The sequence below is a fragment of the Cicer arietinum genome, chromosome 1, assembly GCF_000331145.2.
Source record: "Cicer arietinum cultivar CDC Frontier isolate Library 1 chromosome 1, Cicar.CDCFrontier_v2.0, whole genome shotgun sequence".
In the NCBI taxonomy this organism is placed as follows: Eukaryota; Viridiplantae; Streptophyta; class Magnoliopsida; order Fabales; family Fabaceae; genus Cicer; species Cicer arietinum.
The window spans coordinates 20,899,939-20,925,011 of NC_021160.2; the positions used below are offsets into that span (position 1 = coordinate 20,899,939).

Consider the following 25,073-nt stretch of genomic DNA (forward strand, 5'->3'; position numbering starts at 1 on the left):
TCAACAGCTTTTCTTTGACAAAAATCTTTCACCACTAATTTGGCTTTATACCTTAGAGAGTTTGAGTTACTCTTAAGATTCACTCTATAGATCCACATGTTTTCCAAAGCCCTTTTTCCTTTTGGAAACTTCACCAAATCATAAGTGTGATTATCATGCATGAATTTCATCTCATCATGCATTACTTCCAACCACTTTATGTTTTCTTCACTCTCCATGGCCTCTCGAAAACACTCAAGTTTCGCTTCATTATACCTTGTAGATTGTTGCCTCTGCCTTTTAGATCTCATGACATGGGTTTGAGCTGATTTAGAAGCATCACAAAGATTCCCACCATGTGACAACTCAAGATCTTCAGTTGTTGGATTATTTACCTCATCTCCAAGCTGATGATCATCATCACAATCATGTGGCTCATCATTCTGAATATCACCATCAGTAGTATCCAAATCAAGAACAGATGACCAAATTAGATCACCATAACCAAAGATGTTATCTCTCTTTTGTGTAGTCTTCTCCACCTTATCAATGTCTTTAATAGATTGGTCTGCTATGAACAATTCATCACGACTTCCAATAACATTTTTCCCTATAGGATCATACAATTGGTAGCCAAATTCATCATCACCATAACCAATGAAGATATATTGTTTTGACTTTGCATCCTACTTGAATTTTTCATCCTTTTTAACATGAACGAAAGCCTTGCAGCCAAAGACTCTCAAATGATCATAGTTGACATACTTGCTAACCCATACCTTGCCTAGTACCTTACTATTCAAAGCAACAATAGGAGTAATATTAATAACATGTACTGCCGTGTATAGTACCTAGCCCCAATAACGTTTAGGCAACTTAGCTCTAGAGAGCATACACCTCACATTTTCAACAATTGTTCGATTCATTCTCTCTGCTAAACCATTCAACTGAGGAGTTTTAGGAGGAGTCTTTTCATGTGAAATACCCTTTTGTTTGCAATAGACATCAAATGGTCTACAATACTCACCATTGTTGTCAATACAAACACGTTTCAGCTTCTTGCTTGTCTGCCTCTCAACCAAAGTATGAAATTGTTTGAACTTCTCCAACACTTGGTTTTTTTCCTTCAAAGCATAAATCCCATAGTTTCCTGGAGAAATCATCAATAAAAGTAACAAAATAAAGTGCACCACTAAAATATTTTACTTTTAAAGGGCCACAAACATCAAAATGCAACAATTGAAGGAACCTTGACTTTCTAGATTGATGATTCATTTTGAAGGATACTCTAGTTTGTTTACCAACCATGCAAACATTTCTCCAAATCTATGTTCTTCAATCCTATAAGCACATGCTTTCTAGCTAAACAATTTATCCTTTTTTTTCTTCACTAATATGGCTAAGCATTTAGTCCCACAAAGATGTTTCCATATCCACGACATTCATAATGTCTTTAGCAACCAAAACTTTTGTCCAATAGAGTTTACTAATTTTCTCCCTCTAGCCACAACCATGTTACCTTTGCTGAGTTTCCACTTTCCAGAAGCAAAATGATTATCAAAACCACTATCATCAAGCATATGCACAAAGATTAAATTCAAGCGAACATTAGGAGCATGTTTGACTCATGTAAGCAACAATTGTATTCTCATGTTGGTTTGCAAGCATATATCACCAAAACCAATTATCTTAAATACATCATCGTTACCCATCTTCAAAACTCCAAAGTTACCTAAAGTATAAGATGTGAAAAACTCCTTCCTTAGTGTAACATGTAGTGTAGCACCACTATCAGTTATCCACATGCTCTCATCAGATACAAGATTAATCGACTCATTTTTAAGGAGAATAATAAGATAATCACTAGTAGCAGTAGTAACATAGTCATCATCACTATCATCATCACAACCTCTTTGTTTCTGCTTACCCTTCTTGCCTTTATTCTCATTTTTTCACAAGAAACAATATTTATGTATGTGCCATATTCTATGACAATAATGACACTCTAAATTTTTGTATTTAGACTTGGACTTGCTTCTATTATTTTCTCTACCGCCTTCCGGTTCTTTTTTCTGACTTCTCCCCTTATTTTTAGTGACAAGAACTTCAGATTGAGATGAAGAACCATGTGTCTTCGTTCTTATCTCCTTTATCAAAACACAATCCTTATCCATTTCAAAAGAACACCTTTAGGAGATGAACTAGTTATAGAAAGCCGAAATGTCTACCACGACTCTCATAAAGAAAACAATAGAAATGGTCTCAAGAGCTCAATCGTCAAACTTAATACCCATTATTGGCATCTGATTAAAGAGCCCCTAAAATTCATTGAAGTGATCCAGTCCAAAGAAATAACTCTACTATAATCAAATAGTAGTACAAGAGACTCTCAAAATGATGCACAAATTATGCCTACAACCAACCAAAATAACAAAGCACAAAAGGTTAAAAATGAAAAGCAAGAAGAACAAAAACACCCCCAAAAACCTGCTACTCTGCAAGCATTGCTTCTCCTTCTCCAGACGCCGTTTTGCCAATCTAACGGTTAACAAATGTGTAATAGATATTTTATGAGATTGATTTGATAAAATCGAGGGACCCATCTCCACTTGAATAAGTCGGACACATAATGAGTTACAATATTTGAACCTTTCTCCATATAGGAAGAGAACCCAATATACAACAATCATGTCAGTCAAAATTTGTCTCAGTGTTGTTGAAAAAACTGTATGTACGTGAAAGGCTATATTTTATACTTACGTTTGCAACAATATCAAGTAACATACTTAATGTGACTTTTAAAAGGTCAGAATTTGTGTCCCTTCTATTCATGGAAATAGTATATAGATAGTTGAAACAACTACTATATACTTTAAATATCAAAGCAATGACACTACCACCCACACCAACACAAATCAACTATCCAAATACCAAGTTTAGGTATCATTTTTTTTCATTGTACATGAATTTATTTGATTCATTGAACTTGATTCACTTTTGTCACTTATACTAAAAAAAGTTTTTTTGTTTATTCATTCTTTCTAAATTTCTTTGTCACACGCGTTTAATCATTTTTGCACTCAGATTATATATATAAACTGGATAATGTTCTAAAAATATTACAAACCAATCTATTCAACACACCACGAATATACTTTAGAACAGGACATTCTAACATATCTTAATTAACCAATCTCAAAGTCGAAATATTTTTTTATTCTTTATTATTTTCCTAAGAATTTTGTGAAGTAACATAATTTCTCTTTTTTTAATAATCGAGACATATAAAATATTATATTAATTAACCATAAAAACGGAAATTAAATATGTTTAAAAAAACCAAATAATCAAGATCACAAAAATAAAAACTACATGTGTCCAAATAATCAAGATCACAAAAATAAAAACTACATGTGTGCATAAATCATTAAAAAAAGTAATTTTTGGCAATTATTATAATATTATTTTATTTATTATGATACTACATACAACAAAAATTGGTTCATAACAATTAACTGTCGCAGTCACCACCAGGTCCTCCATATTGAAGAGCCCAACCAATTGGCTTAGGGTATGGTTCATGGTAAATAAGTTGATAGCATTTCTTAGGGGCATCACTGAATTTATCTACCAAATCAATAGTAGGTCCATAAAATTTTCTAGATACCTCTAATTTATTTATTTAATTAAAATGGATGGTGTGACATCCGACAATATATAGTGAATTCTATTAGTTAATTCTAATTAACTCATACACACACTACAAAAAAATTGACTTATCGTGACACACAAAAGTTGTCACTAAATGTTAAAAAACTGTAGTGTCACATTTTAAGGGGGCGTCTTGCAACACTTTGAGGACTGTCAGTTCTGAGGATTGTCACAATATGTTTTCAATTTCTACCTACAATATTGATTGTCACTAAACACAAGATAAATATAATTAAAGAATTAGTCTATTTCTACAGTATTGTCTGTCGCTAAAACCTAAAAATATATATAAAGAATTAATCTATTTCTACGGTATTGTCTGTCACTTGTCTGTCACTTGTCCGTCACTAAAACTTATTATTATTATTTATTAAATTAAATTTATTTTATCTCCCTACTAATTGTAATTCTAAATTATTAATACCAGTAAATTAAATTTAGATTTCTAATTTATTTTTATTAACTAATATCATTGAAACATACAATAAAATATAATATAATTTTACTAATTCTATTAAAACTTACAATAAATAATTATTTTGCTCTAATAGATTGGTCTGCCATGAACAATTCATCACGACTTCCAATAACATTTTTCCCTATAGGATCATACAATTGGTAGCCAAATTCATCATCACCATAACCAATGAAGATATATTGTTTTGACTTTGCATCCTACTTGAATTTTTCATCCTTTTTAACATGAACGAAAGCCTTGCAGCCAAAGACTCTCAAATGATCATAGTTGACATACTTGCTAACCCATACCTTGCCTGGTACCTTACTATTCAAAGCAACAATAGGAGTAATATTAATAACATGTACTGCCGTGTATAGTACCTAGCCCCAATAACGTTTAGGCAACTTAGCTCTAGAGAGCATACACCTCACATTTTCAACAATTGTTCGATTCATTCTCTCTGCTAAACCATTCAACTGAGGAGTTTTAGGAGGAGTCTTTTCATGTGCAATACCCTTTTGTTTGCAATAGACATCAAATGGTCTACAATACTCACCATTGTTGTCAATACAAACACGTTTCAGCTTCTTGCTTGTCTGCCTCTCAACCAAAGTATGAAATTGTTTGAACTTCTCCAACACTTGGTCTTTTTCCTTCAAAGCATAAATCCCATAGTTTCCTGGAGAAATCATCAATAAAAGTAACAAAATAAAGTGCACCACTAAAATATTTTACTTTTAAAGGGCCACAAACATCAAAATGCAACAATTGAAGGAACCTTGACTTTCTAGATGGATGATTCATTTTGAAGGATACTCTAGTTTGTTTACCAACCATGCAAACATTTCTCCAAATCTATGTTCTTCAATCCTATAAGCACATGCTTTCTAGCTAAACAATTTATCCTTTTTTTTTCACTAATATGGCTAAGCATTTAGTCCCACAAAGATGTTTCCATATCCACGACATTCATAATGTCTTTAGCAACCAAAACTTTTGTCCAATAGAGTTTACTAATTTTCTCCCTCTAGCCACAACCATGTTACCTTTGCTGAGTTTCCACTTTCCAGAAGCAAAATGATTATCAAAACCACTATCATCAAGCATATGCACAAAGATTAAATTCAAGCGAACATTAGGAGCATGTTTGACTCATGTAAGCAACAATTGTATTCTCATGTTGGTTTGCAAGCATATATCACCAAAACCAATTATCTTAAATACATCATCGTTACCCATCTTCAAAACTCCAAAGTTACCTGAAGTATAAGATGTGAAAAACTCCTTCCTTAGTGTAACATGTAGTGTAGCACCACTATCAGTTATCCACATGCTCTCATCAGATACAAGATTAATCGACTCATTTTTAAGGAGAATAATAAGATAATCACTAGTAGCAGTAGTAACATAGTCATCATCACAACCTCTTTGTTTCTGCTTACCCTTCTTGCCTTTATTCTCATTTTTTCACAAGAAACAATATTAATGTATGTGCCATATTCTATGACAATAATGACACTCTAAATTTTTGTATTTAGACTTGGACTTGCTTCTATTATTTTCTCTACCGCCTTCCGGTTCTTTTTTCTGACTTCTCCCCTTATTTTTAGTGACAAGAACTTCAGATTGAGATGAAGAACCATGTGTCTTCCTTCTTATCTCCTTTATCAAAACACAATCCTTATCCATTTCAAAAGAACACCTTTAGGAGATGAACTAGTTATAGAAAGCCGAAATGTCTACCACGACTCTCATAAAGAAAACAATAGAAATGGTCTCAAGAGCTCAATCGTCAAACTTAATACCCATTATTGACATCTGATTAAAGAGCCCCTAAAATTCATTGAAGTGATCCAGTCCAAAGAAATAACTCTACTATAATCAAATAGTAGTACAAGAGACTCTCAAAATGATGCACAAATTATGCCTACAACCAACCAAAATAACAAAGCACAAAAGGTTAAAAATGAAAAGCAAGAAGAACAAAAACACCCCCAAAAACCTGCTACTCTGCAAGCATTGCTTCTCCTTCTCCAGACGCCGTTTTGCCAATCTAACGGTTAACAAATGTGTAATAGATATTTTATGAGATTGATTTGATAAAATCGAGGGACCCATCTCCACTTGAATAAGTCGGACACATAATGAGTTACAATATTTGAACCTTTCTCCATATAGGAAGAGAACCCAATATACAACAATCATGTCAGTCAAAATTTGTCTCAGTGTTGTTGAAAAAACTGTATGTACGTGAAAGGCTATATTTTATACTTACGTTTGCAACAATATCAAGTAACATACTTAATGTGAATTTTAAAAGGTCAGAATTTGTGTCCCTTCTATTCTTGGAAATAGTATATAGATAGTTGAAACAACTACTATATACTTTAAATATCAAAGCAATGACACTACCACCCACACCAACACAAATCAACTATCCAAATACCAAGTTTAGGTATCATTTTTTTTCATTGTACATGAATTTATTTGATTCATTGAACTTGATTCACTTTTGTCACTTATACTAAAAAAAATTTTTTTGTTTATTCATTCTTTCTAAATTTCTTTGTCACACGCGTTTAATCATTTTTGCACTCAGATTATATATATAAACTGGATAATGTTCTAAAAATATTACAAACCAATCTATTCAACACACCACGAATATACTTTAGAACAGGACATTCTAACATATCTTAATTAACCAATCTCAAAGTCGAAATATTTTTTTATTCTTTATTATTTTCCTAAGAATTTTGTGAAGTAACATAATTTCTCTTTTTTTAATAATCGAGACATATAAAATATTATATTAATTAACCATAAAAACGGAAATTAAATATGTTTAAAAAAACCAAATAATCAAGATCACAAAAATAAAAACTACATGTGTGCATAAATCATTAAAAAAAGTAATTTTTGGCAATTATTATAATATTATTTTATTTATTATGATACTACATACAACAAAAATTGGTTCATAACAATTAACTGTCGCAGTCACCACCAGGTCCTCCATATTGAAGAGCCCAACCAATTGGCTTAGGGTATGGTTCATGGTAAATAAGTTGATAGCATTTCTTAGGGGCATCACTGAATTTATCTACCAAATCAATAGTAGGTCCATAAAATTTTCTAGATACATCCTGAAATGCAACATTCCTAAAATAAGCGACATGGGAAAAATTATCATCTGGAAAGTGTCCTGATCCCATTGAAGGACTAGGAGCACCGACAGGAGTTACAGTTTGCCCACCAAATCCTACTTCATTAGCTGTGGCCAGGTTGGAGAATAAGGATGCCGGAAAATACCCAATATTTTTATTTGCCACGGTTAACCACCAATTTTTGGTATTTTGGTCCTGAATACATATGTATAACATTTGTAAATATACTATTTCCATTCTTAATATGTCATGAATTACATTTGTCATTATATCTACTTAAAAGAAGTTGAATCAATGTTAATTTTAAAAGAGGTGACCTGAAAAAGAGTTATTGGCATTTCAACCATCACTCCACCATAAGATGATGTTTGTACTACGCGTGCACCAAGGTAATATGAATGATCGATTTGAACGAAACCACTGCACAATATATTGTAGCATCCAGTCTTGAAATTATCATGCTGTAATATTTTAAGATCACATTATATTTTAAAGAAATTGAAATTGTGTTTCTAACCTCATGTTTTAAAGAAATAAAACTATGTTTTTCAATTTAGTTACGTCAAACGTAAATTAAAACACACAAAAATTAGAAATATTGAAATAATTTATTATGTTAGTTAGTACAACTTTTATGAACATTTGAAGTATTTCCTTTATTGTAATACATGTTCGCAGAGATTAAAAATAATAAACTTTTACTTACTGTCCAATATGAGTAGATATGAGTTGCATCATTATTATATAGTTGAGGAGATACCTAACATCATGTATGAAGTTCGTTAGGAAGTATTTTCTAAACTATCAAATTTATTTAAATTATATATATATATACATAATTGTAAGATAAAAGAAGATTTTCATAATAAAATAAAAACTCACATGCCATCCAACAACGATTTTATTAGTACTATCTCCCTGACCATTTTGAACATATATATGACCTGAACTTGATTGGCCCTTAAAAACTTTTGGATTATAAACACTAGCTGTTCCAGTAACTCCAAAGTAAGGAGCATGCAAATTTATAGAAGATACATGTGTAGACTACAAAATCAAAAGGTTGACATATTAGTTGAATATTCAATCATTATACACACAATATTTATAGAAATAAACGAATAAATTTATAATTAGATTGTATTGGAGAAAACATACATGTCTATGATAACTAGTTTGATCTAGAATATGATCATTGAATAAAGATATGCCTCCGATGAGATCATCTTTGGTTACCCTCCGAATAGGGACAGTTTCTTTTGGACATCTAACTTTCTCAATCTCGAAATTGGATTTGGTTGGTGAAATATGGACATTTGTTTCACTCACGTTTCTTTGACTACTTGGTATATGCTACAACAAAAGAAATAAAAATGATCATTGAAAGAGACAAAGTAAAAGAAAAAAAAAATGAAAACTATATCTCTGTAAACTATTTTACCTGTAATTTATGGTTCTTTAGCAAAGGATGATCAAAAGCCGGTTGTTTGTTAATATTAACACAATCAATTATGTACCCTGACTTTGTCTATAGAAAACACCAAAATAAAACAAAAACAAAATTATTAAAAAAGGAGATCAAATTAAACTATCAATAATTGAAATATTTAATTAATACATGAATACTCTTTATAGGAGACTTGTTAATGAGCGATAGTTTTCTCTCCAACTCAAAATCTTCTTTCAACATACTATGCATACCATCAACCGTGTGACCAATATTACTAGTCACTAAACCAAGAACAAAGAACAACGTAATAATCATTTTCGCAACTTTTTTGTATTGATGATAAGTCTTAGTTTAGTATATCGCCAATTTATATATCAATGCTCCAGAACAAATGAAATAAAATAATAATCTAATTGAGGTAAAATATTTGAGATCATTTGACCTAATTTAATACATTTGACTGAATTTAATACATGTACATGACTTTGACTGTGAAAACAAATTTTAAAAAGGACCAAAATAGATACGGCAAGCATGTTGCTTAACGTGCATATTTTGTCTCTCATAATTCATTTTATCTATTTTTCGTTAAGGCAATCCACATCCGTATACAAAATAAAAAAGAATAGAGAAAATGAGAAGTTACAAAAGTCTCAATCACACATCTCTTTATCGTCTTCATTTGTTTACATGTACATATTATGTTGTATTAAAAACTCAATTTTCTACTAGTGACACTCCGATTGTTACAGTTATTTGTTTAAAAAAAACATTTCCAAAAATTCTTTAAAAAAAAATTCATCAAAGACACGTTTATTGGATAAAAAGTCCTATAAAAATCAAACATATTTATTATTGTAACACCCCAAAATTTTCATATATATTATATATGTATCTTGTTAGTAATTGTTATGATTTATTATTAAATTAATAATTATTCTATGTATAAATAAATTAAACTAAATTTTATCACAATCTATTCTACCTGAATAATTATAACCTTTATTTTTATGTAATTTTTTTGGTGTGATAATTACATGGGGACGATTTATGATGTGATTATTTTCTAAATGAACTATTGTTCATTTTTTTATTTGATTAGTTTCGATAATCATGAAATTGATGTGTTAGATATGTTTGTTTTATTTTGTTATGTGTGAATGGTATTCTTGTTGCTTGATTTATTTTAGTTGATAAAATATTAGTTGAATTATTTAATTAAATTAGAATTTATAAAAGTTATATTGTTGTTAGTTTTATTTACAACCAAATAAGTATTCATTTTAGGAGATATTATAGAGTTAGTGAAACTCAACTTTATGTATAAGTGTTTTGAAAATATTTTTGGTCCATCCTAAAAAAAATTAGTGACTTGACTCATTCTTTTACTCTCCTTTATGACAACTCATGGTGTTTTATTGGCATAATATGCATTAACTCATTTTAACATCTTTAATTTATTTTTTAAAGGAAGATTATAAATTTAATTGTGAGTTTTTTTTGTGTGCAATTATGAGAGGACTATCCTCCTTTTTGTATCTTGTGCATTCATCTCTTTTAAACTAAAATTATAATTTTATTTTAATTGTCTACAAAAATAATTATATTAGATAAAAAATTAAAAGGATGGTGTGACACCTCTAATTTATTTATTTAATTAAAATGGATGGTGTGACATCCGACAATATATAGTGAATTCTATTAGTTAATTCTAATTAACTCATACACACACTACAAAAAAATTGACTTATCGTGACACACAAAAGTTGTCACTAAATGTTAAAAAACTGTAGTGTCACATTTTAAGGGGGCGTCTTGCAACACTTTGAGGACTGTCAGTTCTGAGGATTGTCACAATATGTTTTCAATTTCTACCTACAATATTGATTGTCACTAAACACAAGATAAATATAATTAAAGAATTAGTCTATTTCTACAGTATTGTCTGTCGCTAAAACCTAAAAATATATATAAAGAATTAATCTATTTCTACGGTATTGTCTGTCACTTGTCTGTCACTTGTCCGTCACTAAAACTTATTATTATTATTTATTAAATTAAATTTATTTTATCTCCCTACTAATTGTAATTCTAAATTATTAATACCAGTAAATTAAATTTAAATTTCTAATTTATTTTTATTAACTAATATCATTGAAACATACAATAAAATATAATATAATTTTACTAATTCTATTAAAACTTACAATAAATAATTATTTTGCTCTAAAAGATTCAATAAATTTTCAAAAGAAGCTAGAATGAGTTTTTTAACATTTATTGTGATGAACTGCAAACTAATTTCATAGAGAACAATAATCATCTTCCTAAACAAAATATTTTATAAATACTCCAACAAGTTTTGGTTATGAATATATTCCATATTCCATATCACTACTGAGTAAACAATGGTACAAAAATATATGAATGAAATTTCCATATCACTATTGTCTTTATAGCATCTTTTCCTTGAAACTCTATAACTTATCATAGCCTTTTGATACATCAAATGTTTTTCCATCAATCTAGATGTAACTGACCTTGGTTTTTGAAAATTTTAAACAATTCTCACGAGTGTTTATCATCATTTCTTAATAAGAAACTTAAAATTAAATTGTCTTTACAAGAAGAAACTTATGTATCGAATCAAATATTGGAAAAGCATTAAATTACAAATAGAGGACTTTTTTTGTTGTTGTTGAGGAATACAGAGGAAATTCTTATATAATTGGGAGTACACTTCCTTATTTTATATCTAAACTCCCTTCTTTAATAACTAAATAATACTATAATAGAACTCATTATCAATTTAACTTACAAACAAACTAATTTAAAGTTATAATATTCTGCAAAATATACAAATTACAAATATCACAAATGCAGAAAGTATACTACGACAAAAATTGCATTAATACTCTAAAAATTGACTTGAATCAAATTATCATGATTTCTACTGTAAAAAGTAATAACCACTAAAAGCAAGTTAGTGGTATCATACCTCAAAGAGGTATTTGAACATAAATGAAATTGTAACATATCATCTTCAATGTCCTTCGTTGACTTCAACTTTTTGTATTCTGAAATCATTATACCAAATGTAAGTTAAAAGAAATAGATACAAGATTAAGGTATTCAGAGAAAACAAAAATATAATTATTATATGCATAAGAAAAAATATTCATAGCCACTCCAACAAGAACTTAAATTATATTTAACAAAGATGAATGAATATAGAGTACATAAAAACTATCTTCACTCAAAATAATAGCTCCTTAGTAGTTCCAAGCATTACTATGACTACACCGAATTATATCAAGGTTGAACTTTTTCATATCATGATACTTTCTCGTGTAGGTGGTAAGATTTTTCCTCTATCAAATTATATCTAATTTTTTGTTTCCCAATATTGTTGGGTTTCTTGTTCAAAAAAAGGTGGGAGGATTCTAAAATGTGGGTATCAATTTTTGATCTCAATCACAGTGGAAATACTTAATGCGCATACTTAGATTGGTTTTATGATCAATACCAATGGACTCCATGGCTTTATAGAGCTTGTCCTGAAAAGACGGCGAAATGGCATGAAGAATGTTAAGAGACATTAGAGTACAAATTCAGTTGAATTAATACAACAGTTCAATCAGCTAAATTTTTATACTCCTAACTAATGAGTAATGAGAGAACTTATGATACCAAATGCACTCAAGACACACAACAGATCATAAGGAATAAGATGCATCATCCCACCTATCAATTACTTCTTTTGGAAGCAAACTTCTGCAACTACATCAAGCTCCACCAAACCCTTGCAATTCAAACCAGGACAAGGAACAATCATAATTTTTTCTTGGATTTTTGTTGCCATGTGTTTTGTTACACATTCAGAACAAAACGAATGGTAAGATTTTTGGTTCTTGAACATTTCATCAACCACCTCCGCTTCCACACAAATTTCGCAAATGATTAAGTGAACCAACCATAAAATAAAGTAAAATGTTTTGAAGAAAAATACAAACAACAAAAAACATAAACTTACTGCAACAGGTTAGTTAGCACTCAACTTCTATAAATTATCTAGGAATTTATATTGAAAATATCAGAAGCTTTGTCATGCAAGAAAAGAACAAGTAAAATATCAATTATAATGAAAACCATAACTAGAGCAGTTGAAAAGCATTGAAGTTAGATAGTAGGTAGTATTTTGAAGCAAGCCATAACTAGATCCTCCGTAAAATACTCCTTTATCCCTTACCAGTCTCAATGCATCAGTTATCAATCATTAAAATCTAGATGGTGTATTTTATTACAATCAAACCATGGATCATTAAAAAGCAGAGAAATTAATAATTCCCTCAGACTGTATTTCAATTCCAAAAAGTGCATGACATGGTACTGTAATTATTTAAATTGAATTTTAGAAGTCAAAAGCATTGTACCAGTGCCTTCTGTGCTCTTAGCAGATATATGGCTTTGCTGTTGCAGTTGATGCACAAGTTTTAGTGATAACGAGCGTCCAGTTCCATCATAACTTTGCAAGAGCAAAATGAACAAATTGATACATTAAACTTGAATTAAGAGGAACGAAAGGGATAATCAAAAGAATTGATAATTTATCACTAAAAATTGATATATAGAAGGTTTGGCCAAAGGCAAACACTATCCATACCCATTAACAGTAAAAGACAGGAAGACCAGATATTGGCCAAGCACATACTTCACCATATGTAGTGGAATAGCAACTGCTTTATCAATAACCAATAAATCAACTTGTGAAAGCTTTTCATTATCATGTGGCAGTATATACTGAAAGAAATTAGGATGTAAATCAAGGCCATAATTAATTTACGATTGATCGTAGCCTCATTGCAGTAAGTTTCCTTAATATTATACGACACTTTTTGAGTCATATTCATCAATGAAAAAGTATTACCAATGAACTTACCTGAATGGTCTGTCTGTGGTGCTTGTATATATTGATCCTTACAGTAGCACTCTTGAACTCAGAAGACGCACTTTTGACCACATCAAAATCATGATGCTCCTATTCACATTGGAAATGTAGCTCTATTAGACAAACACCGTTCAACTTTTTACATACAAATAGACCAAAAGGCCTTTAGAAAAATTCTTTAACCTAGTTGTCTTCACCAGCAGCCATAAATCGACTCTTTGTAGAGTTGAATTGCACCATCCTTACTTTTTCCATAAGAAAACAATCTAAAATAGGAAAATAGCAGTTACAACTCAGCGTAAAATGAAAAATAAAAGTATATATAATCTTGACTAGATACATTGCCATCTCTACTAAAACTCCTCATTTTCTTACCTAGTTCCATCAGAACTACAGAGCATTTTGGTAGAACACTTTCCGGGAGTGTCGTATTCCACATGGAATGTTTGGTTTTCATACATCCAAGCTCTAACTTTGCCATCAATCAAAGTTGAAAAACAAAACTGCATGAGTTTGATGTCACAATAACATGAAGCTACAAGTTGTAGCAGAAGTTCAATAAATTAAACCAAAATACTGGCTATTGATCCTAGCAGCAACCTTTATATGAATTACAAAGCATTTATACAAAAAATACATGTTAAGAAAAATTTCATGATACTATTTCAACAAAATCCTTCAATCAAACCAAGGAAAAATTAAGCAGAATTCAACTGACAAAAAATAACAAAAAGTAAAATAACATAATCCAAGAACTAAACACTACTCACATCAAATTTTCGATCTTCTCGAAATGGAATCCAAAAAATCACTCCCTTAGGGTTTTGCGATTTTCTGGGATTGAAGGTTTTGATTCTTCGGGGAATGGCGGATCGAGGAGAAGACGAGGATTTGCAAATGGTGATTCGGATGAGCATAACACCGGAGTCGAAGCGCAATAAGCCGAGAGATGAAGTCATTGGCGTCGTTTCGGGGTCGCCGGAGGAGTCACTGAAATTTAAGACGTGGAGAAGGGAGTTCATGACGGCGGTTGTTGAGAAACGAATGGCGATTGTCGTTAGGGTTTCTCCTTCGCCTTTGTCGCTAGTGGTAGCCAAAGTGGGGAAGAAGGGTGGTGAAATTGGAAAGAGAGATGAGGTGATGCCTTTCAGAATGGAGGAGTTGAATAATGCAATGTCTATGGAAGAAGCTAAGAAGTTATTTGTTATGCTGTTTGGGAGTGAAGTCTCAAAGGAAAAGTTTATGAGATGGGAGAGATTGAGAATATGATTTTTGAGTGAATTGTTATTTTGGTAAATAAGTGAATATTTGAGTTTTTTTTTTTTAAATTGATAAATATAAATCACTAAAATTTAAGTGTCACAGTAGATTTTTGTTTTTTGTAGACATAAATACACATGATTTCAATTGACTTTATAACAACCTAATAAAATTAAAGAAATAATAATTATTGGTAGCATAATTTTGAAATTAAGTGCACTTCAATTTTAGACAAGAACTCAATGGTAATATTGCAATATAAATAGTTATTATGTTCATACATTTCCATTAGGCCTCTTGTTGTCACACCTATTTGTCTACACACCAAAAATAATTTTCTAAGTCGTAAATCCCAATATTTATCGGTGTTGAATTCATCATTGCCTCATGAGCTATTTCTCGTGCGAATTTAGAGGTGTTAAGAAAGAAAGCGCCTAAGGTAAGGGCTTTTCCCCATGCAGAGTTAGGCTAGATATTAAATTAGCGGTTCGTAGGATATTGATATGATGTCTGGATGTCTTAAAAGAAAAATGTTGATTTTATTTTTGTCGTAAGAAAATTAACTATAATATTTTGATTTTTTCTTTTGAGTAATACATCTATCTTGATGAACTTAATTATAGAGTTCTATTTTAATATTATCCCTTGATAAATATGTTTGTAGTGAAAATGTTTAACGTCTTACATATTTTAAAGTACTTAATTATAAAGTTATAATTTTTGTGATGATATCATTAGTAATATGTTTGTTAATATGTATTTGATATTAAGTCTTGACTTTTTCAATATTTTAAATTTAAATTTTGACGTTTATGAACAATATATGTGTCATGAGGAAATTGATGAGAATTTTATATTTTTAATTTTGATAATATGAGAAAATTGATTTATTGAAATGTATTAATGTATAGTTCATTTTTATAATGCGGAAGACATTATAGTGAAAGGAATAAAATTTCTATTGTTATTGTAATCTTGGTAATATGAGTTTTAATTTTTATCAATAACAAGTAGCCAAATCGAATCTTATGGATTATTAAAATGAAATTGGTGATTTTGAGATATTTGTTCACGTCAATATTTGATGAGTTAATTTATTGAGCTCTAACTATAAACATCCATGAAAATATAAATTTGATGTCTTATGTGATTAAAAAATTTAATCTGAAAGATTTGGTCTTTGTGGTTGCCTAAGTGGCTAGTGATTTGTATTTTAAATATTGTAATCTTTTTGGTTGCCTAAGTGGCTGGTGATTTGTGTTTTAAATATTGTTATCTTTGTGGTTGCCTAAGTGGTTGGTGAATTGTGTTTTAAATATTGTTATCCTTGTGGTTGCCTCAGTGGTTGGTGATTTGTGTTTGAAATATAGTTATATTTGTGGTTGTCTAAGTGGCTAGTGATTTGTGTTTTAAATATTAGTATCTTTGTGGTTGCCTAAGCGTCTTATGATTTGTGTGATTTTCTAAGTGGGTGGTGACATATACCTTGTAAGTATCATTATCATTTCATGACATCATATGCATCTCTGTGGACGCCTGTGTGGCTGGTTTAATATTTCCTCTTTGGTATGAGTGACTTATGTGTGGACGTCTGTGTGGCTGGTTATATCTGGATCATATATGTTTAGGAGCACGCATAGCTTGCATTCATTTTGTTTTTATTTTTATTTTGATCTAATTATTTGCTCTATGATTGCTACTTGATTTATTTAGATACATTTTATGACTTTTGATACATGTTTGAGAATTATTAAAGAATCAATTTCTTTAAATCTTTTATCACAGAATGATATTATATATTCATATTTTATGGCTGATAATCTATTATTTGGTTTAATTTTTGTTGTGGGATGAACTAACCCCTTACACCAACATTTAGGTACTAATAATCTCAAAGAGTTGCATGAATGATGTTTGATTGGTGCACGCACGTGGGAAAAAGGGACTTTTACTTAAAAATAATATTTTGTATCACTAAAATTTTGGTGGTACATTGTAAAGTTATTTACTCTTCATCATTAACTTTTAATAGAAATGCGGAAGTGATATTTCATTTGCTAGTAAATAATTGAATGTCATTAATTTTAGTCAACCTTGCTTCTTTTGAATTTCAGTTAAAGGAAATTTATTTTATTTTGGAGAATAAATAAATATCGATCTAACAACTGGAATATTAATTTTGCAAATAAATGAATAAATAATATTTTAGTAAATTGCATTACGTTCTTTAAAAAAAAGTATATATCAAGTCATTTTCTGACGCATCTTCAAATTATTACATGATGAACTACTCCTAAGAAAAAAAAAATTATAGTTGTTTCTAAAAAAATAAATATTTCTAAGTAATCTTTGAATCAAAAATTTGGAGTGTTACAATTATAGATGTAAATTCACATCATAATAAATAACATGACAAGGGTTTAGAAAAAGAACAACCAAATTGTAAGACCCATAATTGATACCGTTTAGAATTACTCGTCGATAAATAAATTAAATTAACTGCGGTGAATCTTTTACGAAGAATTTAATGCGTTATGGGTAAAATGGTAATTTAACAAATATCTAGTTATTTTGAGATATTTGTTATAAGTAATTAATATATATATATATATATATATATATATATATATATATACACCTATTTGTTTGGAAAGAAAAGGAAAAGAAAAGGATATAAAAAGGAAAGAAGGAAAAAGGAAGAAAGGAAAAAGAAAGGAAAGAAAGAGAAAGGAAAGAAAAAGTAAAATTCCATCTTCTTCCTCTGTACCTCACGCGCGACCCCCTTCTCCCTCCTTCCTCCATTTTTCGTTTTATTTGCTTCCTTTCTTCAAGATTAGAAACCCAAGGTCTGGTGGGTGATAGGATAAGGATTTCTCAACTTCACACTTCCTCGTTGTTTCAAAAACGAAGAAAAACAGTGTTAGGGATTTCAAAATCGTTAAACACAAACCTCTCCATTTCATCTAGATCTAAGCTTCGTTTCGTGAAGAGATAGAAGGGAAAGTTGCTCACTACCACGCTACGGTGCTAGGTAACCAACTTGGAGGCGACGTTGCGATCGGAGATTTTTACCGGATTTACTCGCGGTATCGTGTTCGCACGTTAAAGCTAACGTTAAGGTAAGGGCTCCTTCCAAACTTCTAGTTTGCATTTAGGGACTTATCTGTATTTGCGTGGAAAGGAATTTGTTAGGGTTGAATGTATTGATTTAGGAAAATGAATCTAAGGTTCTGTGGGTAAAGTCTTAGAGTTAGGTCTTGACGATATTGATGGGTGTTTCGTGGAAAATGAACTTAACTCATTTGTGTATGATTATGGGTAAATGAAATTTGATGTGTTTGAGTGTTATGTTGTGTTGATTTGTGTTCGTGGAAAATGAACTTAACTCATTTGTGTATGATTATGGGTAAATGAAATTTGATGTGTTTGAGTGTTCTGTTGTGTTGATTTGTGTTCGTCGTATTTGACGTGTTCTTAATTAATACTGATGAAATTTGTTCTATGTATGGTTGGATTTTGTGGAGAAATGAATTGATGTGTTTTGGTGTGAGTTGTGGATTGGATCTGATAATAGGTTTGAGTTTGTTTTGTGTGGAATTTGAAAACCATTAGAGTTAAACGAGTATTAAAAATGGGGAATCTTTTAATATCTCGGTTTACTTAATGTGTGTTTGAGAAAATCGTTTAAGTTAAACGAGTATTAAGAATGGGGAATCTCTTAATGTCTACGTTTACTTAATGTTGGCGTGAAAACCATTAGAGTTAAACGAGTATTAAAAATGGGGAATCTTTTAATATCTCGGTTTACTTAATGTTGTTTTGGAAAATCGTTTAAGTTAAAAGAGTATTAAGAATGGGGAATCTCTTAATATTTCTGTTTGCTTAATGTTTGTTGTGAAAATCGTTTAAGTCAAATGAGTATTAAAAATGGGGAATCTTTTAATATCTGCATTTGCTTAGCGATTGTTGTGGATGGAGTCTGTGTATGTTCATGCATTTCATTTTGGTAAATCGTGCTGACCCGTGATAGATGGCACCTCGGTAAACAGTACTGACCCGTGATAGGTGGTACGTTTACGATTTACGTTTTGGTAAATTGTGTTGACCCGTGATAGGTGGCACCTCGGTAAATAGTACTTTGGCCTGTGATAGGCGGTACATTTACAATTTACGTTTTTTCTTTTAGTAAATCGTGCTGACCCGTGATAGGTGACACCTCGGTAAACAATACTGACCCGTGATAGGTGGTACGTTTATGATTTACGCTTTTTAGTAAATCGTGCTGACCCGTGATAGGTGGCACCTCGGTAATTGGTACTTTGGCCTACGATAGGCAGTACAATTATGATTTACGGCCCTTCGAGGAGGGTTTTGGTTTGGAATTCCGAGTCCATGCATTTTGGCATATACGCATTGCATTAGGGTGCTTGGCACGCGAGTCGTGGTTGATTCAAGTTTATGATTGAGTGTTTTGAATTTGAGTTGTCGTGGTAACTGTGTTGAAATTGCTAAGTGTTATGTATTAATTATTGTGTGTAAGTGTGATGGATTGTAAAACTATTTCGAAACCCAATTTGTCGTGGTGATCGGGTGGGAATTGATAAGTGTTAAGACGTGGGATTGTGTATGAATGGGATTGGATTAGTTTATGTATTTTTGGAAGGATAAGCAGGGAAATCGATTTCCCAATCGATTTGATGAGTTGCAGGGACTTTTCTAATTTGGCAAAATCGATTTGCCATTCGATTTTGTAATCTGTTTTTCAAAACCATTTAAGAAATCGATTGGCCTTAAGTCAGGAACTCAGCAAAACTGACAAAATCGATTTGGAAATCGATTTGGCCATGCAGGAGCTCAGCAGAACTGACAAAATCGATTTGGCAATCGATTGGCTCAGTAGGAATTCTTATTTTGAGTTAGATAACAGATTGCTCATTGATTTATCAATGTCTTGGTTAGTTATGTATTACTTGATGGATTGAGAACCTTATTTTGATTTCATTTTTAATTGGCAAGCATTATATGAACTTTTAGCATATGGAAAATCCTTTTAAGGTGCATGCTTAGTTGAAAGGTTATTTTGTGCATTTAAAACTTAAATGTTATGTGTTATCTGTTAATTTCGGTTGGTGACCCTTTACAACTATTGTGGAAATCTGGGCTTTGCCCTCAGATGAGAGCCAGAACGATCCTACCGGTTCGTACCCTACGGATGGGAATGTAGATGAGAATGCTTGACTGGAGCTATGTAGGAGGATCTCACGGGGCGCGTGGAGATCACTCATGGTGTATAGTTTTTTGGTAGGATGATCAGATTAGGTTGATGTATAGGGATTAGACGTCATTCTTTTTGGGTTGCAGTATTTTAATTTGGAAAACTGTACCTATACTAATATTGTCTGTTTGACATTTTATTATGATGGGGTCTATGTACCACTTTTTGAAGTGTAAATACTTTGGATTCGTATTTCAAAAAACTATTCCGCTGCTTGTAAATTCTGTTGACTTATTTGTCGTTGTGTTACGACTTAAATATTTATCAAAAAGTATTTTACCTTATTTAATTCTCTGTTTTATTTTAATTTCTTTTATAAAAAAAAATACACCCTCGCTTGGAAAATCGGGGTGTTACACAAATTGCCCTTAAGCTAATCTTTATAAAAATCAAATTCAATTACTATACAAAAAGATGTGTTCTTTTATCAAAACATTAAATTTATGATTGTAAATTATTTTTGAGTAAAATAAAATAAAGAACTTAAATAAAATAACAACATTGAGAGAGGGAAGAGACACAAGTAGTTTTATACTAATTCACAATAACTTTTGCTACATCGAGTCCTCCCATTATAAATATATTTTTCTTCAAGACAGTTGATGACTTAATCCACTAAGAAATTAATAGCATAAAAAGTATTCCTTGTTTTGCCTATTTTAGCTAAGAGTATCTATTTTTGGATTAAAGAGTTTTGCCACTATCATTCGTTCAAATATGTGTCTGCATAGACACATAATGTTTCTTCAGATGTTTCACTCTCATTGAAAGGATAATACAATTCAATCCCTATATTAATTCAAGTATATAAAACAACTTTATTGATTTACATGAATTCCCATCTTTAGCATAATTTTAACAATTGCTAACAATACTAACAAAACATTGGTTGTTTAAGAGTATATGATCTAAATAATATAAAATTACATCAATTCCCATCTTCAACATAATTCTAACAATTATTAACAATATTAACATAACATTGGTTGTTTAAGAGCCTGATCTAACTTATATAAAATATCAATCCAACAAGAAATGTATGACCTAATACCAATTATTAAGAACATGGAAATTGAATCCATACACCTTAATAAACCAAAGGCAAATATAATGAAATAATATTCAAAACTAGATTCAAAATATAGTTTAAAACTTCATTTGGGTAGATTCATACAGTAATATTACATCTTGAACTAATTTAAGTCTTTAACAAATTTTCATTACATTATATAACTCAATACATCAAATATATAAAACTAATAAATCTAGACCAATCGTTTGGTGCTTAGCCCATATCTTGGTTTCCTCCAGCCGCTAATATAAAAATAAAGGAGTGAAATAAAATCTCAGTGAGTTTTGAAAATAAAAGGAGGGGTAGTTTTAAAAATATTCCCCATAACAACATGATTAAAATCTGAATGATATGCAACTAATGCTATAAATAACCATTTCATGAAAGTGTCATTTGAAAACATCTCCTTTAATTTTAAAACCTGTAAAAAACACACGGTTGATTACTTTTCTTTAAAATATAGAAAAGTTCCCTAATTATCTTAATGCGGGTCTCCAAGATGATTGAGCCATAATGGTAAGGTGGTCTGTCCACAACCCCAATCAGCGTCCTTACTGTTCTTCTTAACATGTTATTCCATGCCTGGAATTACCCTGTGAAATGTCCAACCATAAACTTAACTAAAATAGAGGCGGTAGCAATCGAAACTAAGTAATCAGAGGCAACAAGTAAAGTAAAGACTGCAAAAGTAAAGTACTACAAGTAGATTAATAGTAGTTCACCACAAACTTGGTAGCTAGCTCTAGTCCCTTCACTTAAAAGGATTTACCAACTAATTCATATCCTTGAATTACACAAAACCTTACCTTACAAGTCAATCTTGTTAAAACAATTTGACACCTACAGACTTTTTTAGGCAAACAAACATCTTGACCCTACAAGTCAATTCTTCTCCACACAACTTGAAAACTACATATTGTTGAAGGAAACTACACCTTGACCCTACAAGTCAAATCTTTTCAACACAATCTGAAAATCACAGATTGCTTGAGGAACATTAAAGCCGCTATCGGACTGGGTTACACAAGTTTAGACTAAACTGTGTTTTGCTTCTATTAAGCAGATTGTTACAATTGAATTCTCACACTAAAACACTTAGAAATTATTTGTTTGAGCAAGTGCTTTTGTATAACTTAAACCTTCGAACTTTAAATAATAAGGATATTTGAGCTCTCAAAAGATTTTTTTAAAATTGTATGGATATTTGAGTTTATGAGTTTGTGCTTTCTTCTTCTACCTTGAGTATCTATTTATAGAATAGATTAGGGTTTCACTTTTGTCCTTGTAAAGTCTAGATCATATCTTTCTCATGAACAAATTCTGAATGTATCTTCTTGTGAACAAATTACTTTTGTATTTTCTTGTGAGTAATTATGAGTGTATCTTCTTGTGAATAAATTATGAGCATATCTTATGCAGAGCAAATTATAAGCATATTTTCTTGTGTAGAATTATAAGCATATCTTCTTGTGAACAATATTTTGGCCATATCTTCTTTCGAACAATATTTTGACCATATCTTCTTGTGACTAAATTTTGACCATATCTTGTTGTGAACAATATTTTGACGATATCTTGTTGTGAACAATAGTTGGATCATATTTTCTTGCGAACAATATATTTTGCCATATCTTCTTTTTATCTTGATCAAAGATGTTCTTCAATTAATATTTTGAATTGTATCTAAATCAGATTGTGTTCAAAAAATTAGTCACACGAATCTTCCTTCACACTCTTGATTTATTGGAGCGACAATGGACTCATAATTGTTCTTGAATATTCAAAAATTATGATTCAACTAAGTCTTTTCTTGAGAATGAATAATTTCAATAAGAGCCATTGACTTTCTTGTTGGAGTGAGATGTGTTGGAACCAAACTCATTTTATACTTAGAGTATTTATGATAGCAAGATCATTTTATGAGAACAATATATTTGACTTCAAAGAGTCTGAAAGAAGATATGGTCAAGATTTGTAGAAGATTTGAAGAATATTTGAAGAAACTTAAATCATATTTGAAGAAGATTTGATCAAGATTTATGTACAACAAAATATGAATAGAATCAAGTTGAATAATTTACAAACACAACCTGAACAAATGACAATTCAGAATTAAACAAGGACTTAATTGAAGCCAAAATTTTGACTAAAAATAAATACTCAAGGCTGAAGAAGAAAATCATTGAAAAGTAGAAAAATGTATTCTTAGAGTTCACAGAGAGAAACCCTTGTTCGAGTTAGAAATATTTTCTAAGTCTTCTTTTCATAGAGTGCAAGAGTTATTATTATCATCAACTTTTAAGAAGCAACTACTCAAGTTTCAATCTTTTGTATCCAACTCGATAGTGGTTTAGTTTCTTCTTTTCTTAGAGTGTGAGAGTTATTATTATCATCAACTTTTAAGAAGCAACTACTCAAGTTTCAATCTTTTGTATCCAACTCGATAGTGGTTTAGTTTCTTCTTTTCTTAGAGTGTGAGAGTTATTATTATCATCAACTTTTAAGAAGCAACTACTAAAGTTTCAATCTTTTATATCTAACTCGATAGTGGTTTAGTTTCTTCTTCAATCTGGGGTTGTCAGGTTGTTAAGAGAAGACTTGGCTTATAGGGTCAAGGTGCTTAGTGTAAAACCCTTAATTTTTAAACTCTAATTTATGCAATTTTAGGGTATTTTGTGTTGAATTGCTTAGGCATTTAGCCAATTTTATTTTATTTTTTGAATTAAGTATCCAAAAAAATATTTGTCGAAGAATAATTATATATATTTTGAGACCCGATTAAAATTATTTGTCGAAGAATAATTTAATTATCTTACGAAAAATTTAATACCGGGCAGATTTTTTTAAAAAATGTCACTTGTTACTTAAAAACTCATATGTCAATTGAGATGTGAGTAAAGTAATGTGTGTGAGTATTTAGATATTATAATGATTATTTTTTTAATATATTTAATTATAATATATATATATATATATACACACACACTTGTGAAAGGCAGAGGCAAAGCATTATTTTTCTTCCTTCACTTTCGGTTTCCTTCTCTCACCATCCCTTTCATTCTTCTTCTTCTTCTTCCTGTTACAAAGAAAACAAAGTGTTAGTGGTTTTTAAAAAAAGACATAAAGAAGTATTAGGAGGGAAAATTGCTCCTCTCTACACTACGGTGCTTGTGAGCTAATTTATTTAAGGTGAGACATTTACTCCCTCCTCCTTTATCCTGAATTCGTAAACTTTACACGGTGAGGGGTATGAGTGAAATTTTTGAGTTATTAACAAATCCTTGTTGTTGTGGTTGTTGTTGTTGTTGTTGTTGTTGTTATTGTTGATTTTGTTAGTAATGGTTAAAAAAAAACTTGATTTTTGATGTGTTTGAGTTATCGAATGAGTTATTTTCAAATAAATGAGTCTGAGTTGAAGTTGAAATTTTACAAAGAAAAATTTAGAGTTGTTAAAGTTGTGAAAAGGTTCAAATTTTAACTAAGTTTAAAGAGTTTGAGCAAAAAGTTAGATTGAAATTAAAATGTTTAGAGTTTAAAACGTTACTCTTTTAATTACTCTTGGGTTGAGTTTAAAAAGAAAAAGTTTAGAGTATTTTATTAACTCAAAATTTTGGTGCTTTAATAGTTGAGTGTCTGTATGTGGGATTTGGACAATATTTGTTTTATTTAGTTTTAACTAAATAATGTAGATTACTTTGTTTTAAAAGTTTGGTGTATGAAAAAGATATAATTTTGGGTATACAATCTCATA

The 25,073-nt window shown here is 30.5% G+C and overlaps 2 protein-coding genes across 2 annotated transcripts; both read right to left on the reverse strand.

Annotated features, from left to right (window-relative positions):
• Nucleotides 1-7,073: 7,073 nt before the first annotated feature.
• Nucleotides 7,074-9,092, reverse strand: LOC101495203 (protein neprosin-like). The gene is made up of 7 exons (XM_027330383.2): nt 8,936-9,092; nt 8,759-8,845; nt 8,476-8,670; nt 8,200-8,364; nt 8,024-8,077; nt 7,635-7,778; nt 7,074-7,512 (listed from the first exon to the last, which is right to left on the reverse strand). Exons 1-7 carry the CDS (start codon nt 9,080-9,082, stop codon nt 7,138-7,140), a joined length of 1,167 nt encoding a protein of 388 aa, XP_027186184.1. The 5' UTR covers nt 9,083-9,092; the 3' UTR covers nt 7,074-7,137.
• Nucleotides 9,093-12,293: 3,201 nt separating this feature from the next.
• On the reverse strand, nt 12,294-14,994 carry LOC101494879 (uncharacterized). The gene is made up of 4 exons (XM_027330382.2): nt 14,486-14,994; nt 14,091-14,218; nt 13,899-13,981; nt 12,294-13,805 (listed from the first exon to the last, which is right to left on the reverse strand). The coding sequence occupies exons 1-3, from the start codon at nt 14,735-14,737 to the stop codon at nt 13,909-13,911; spliced, it is 453 nt and encodes a 150-aa protein (XP_027186183.1). The 5' UTR covers nt 14,738-14,994; the 3' UTR covers nt 12,294-13,805; nt 13,899-13,908.
• Between the last annotated feature and the right edge of the window lie 10,079 nt (nt 14,995-25,073).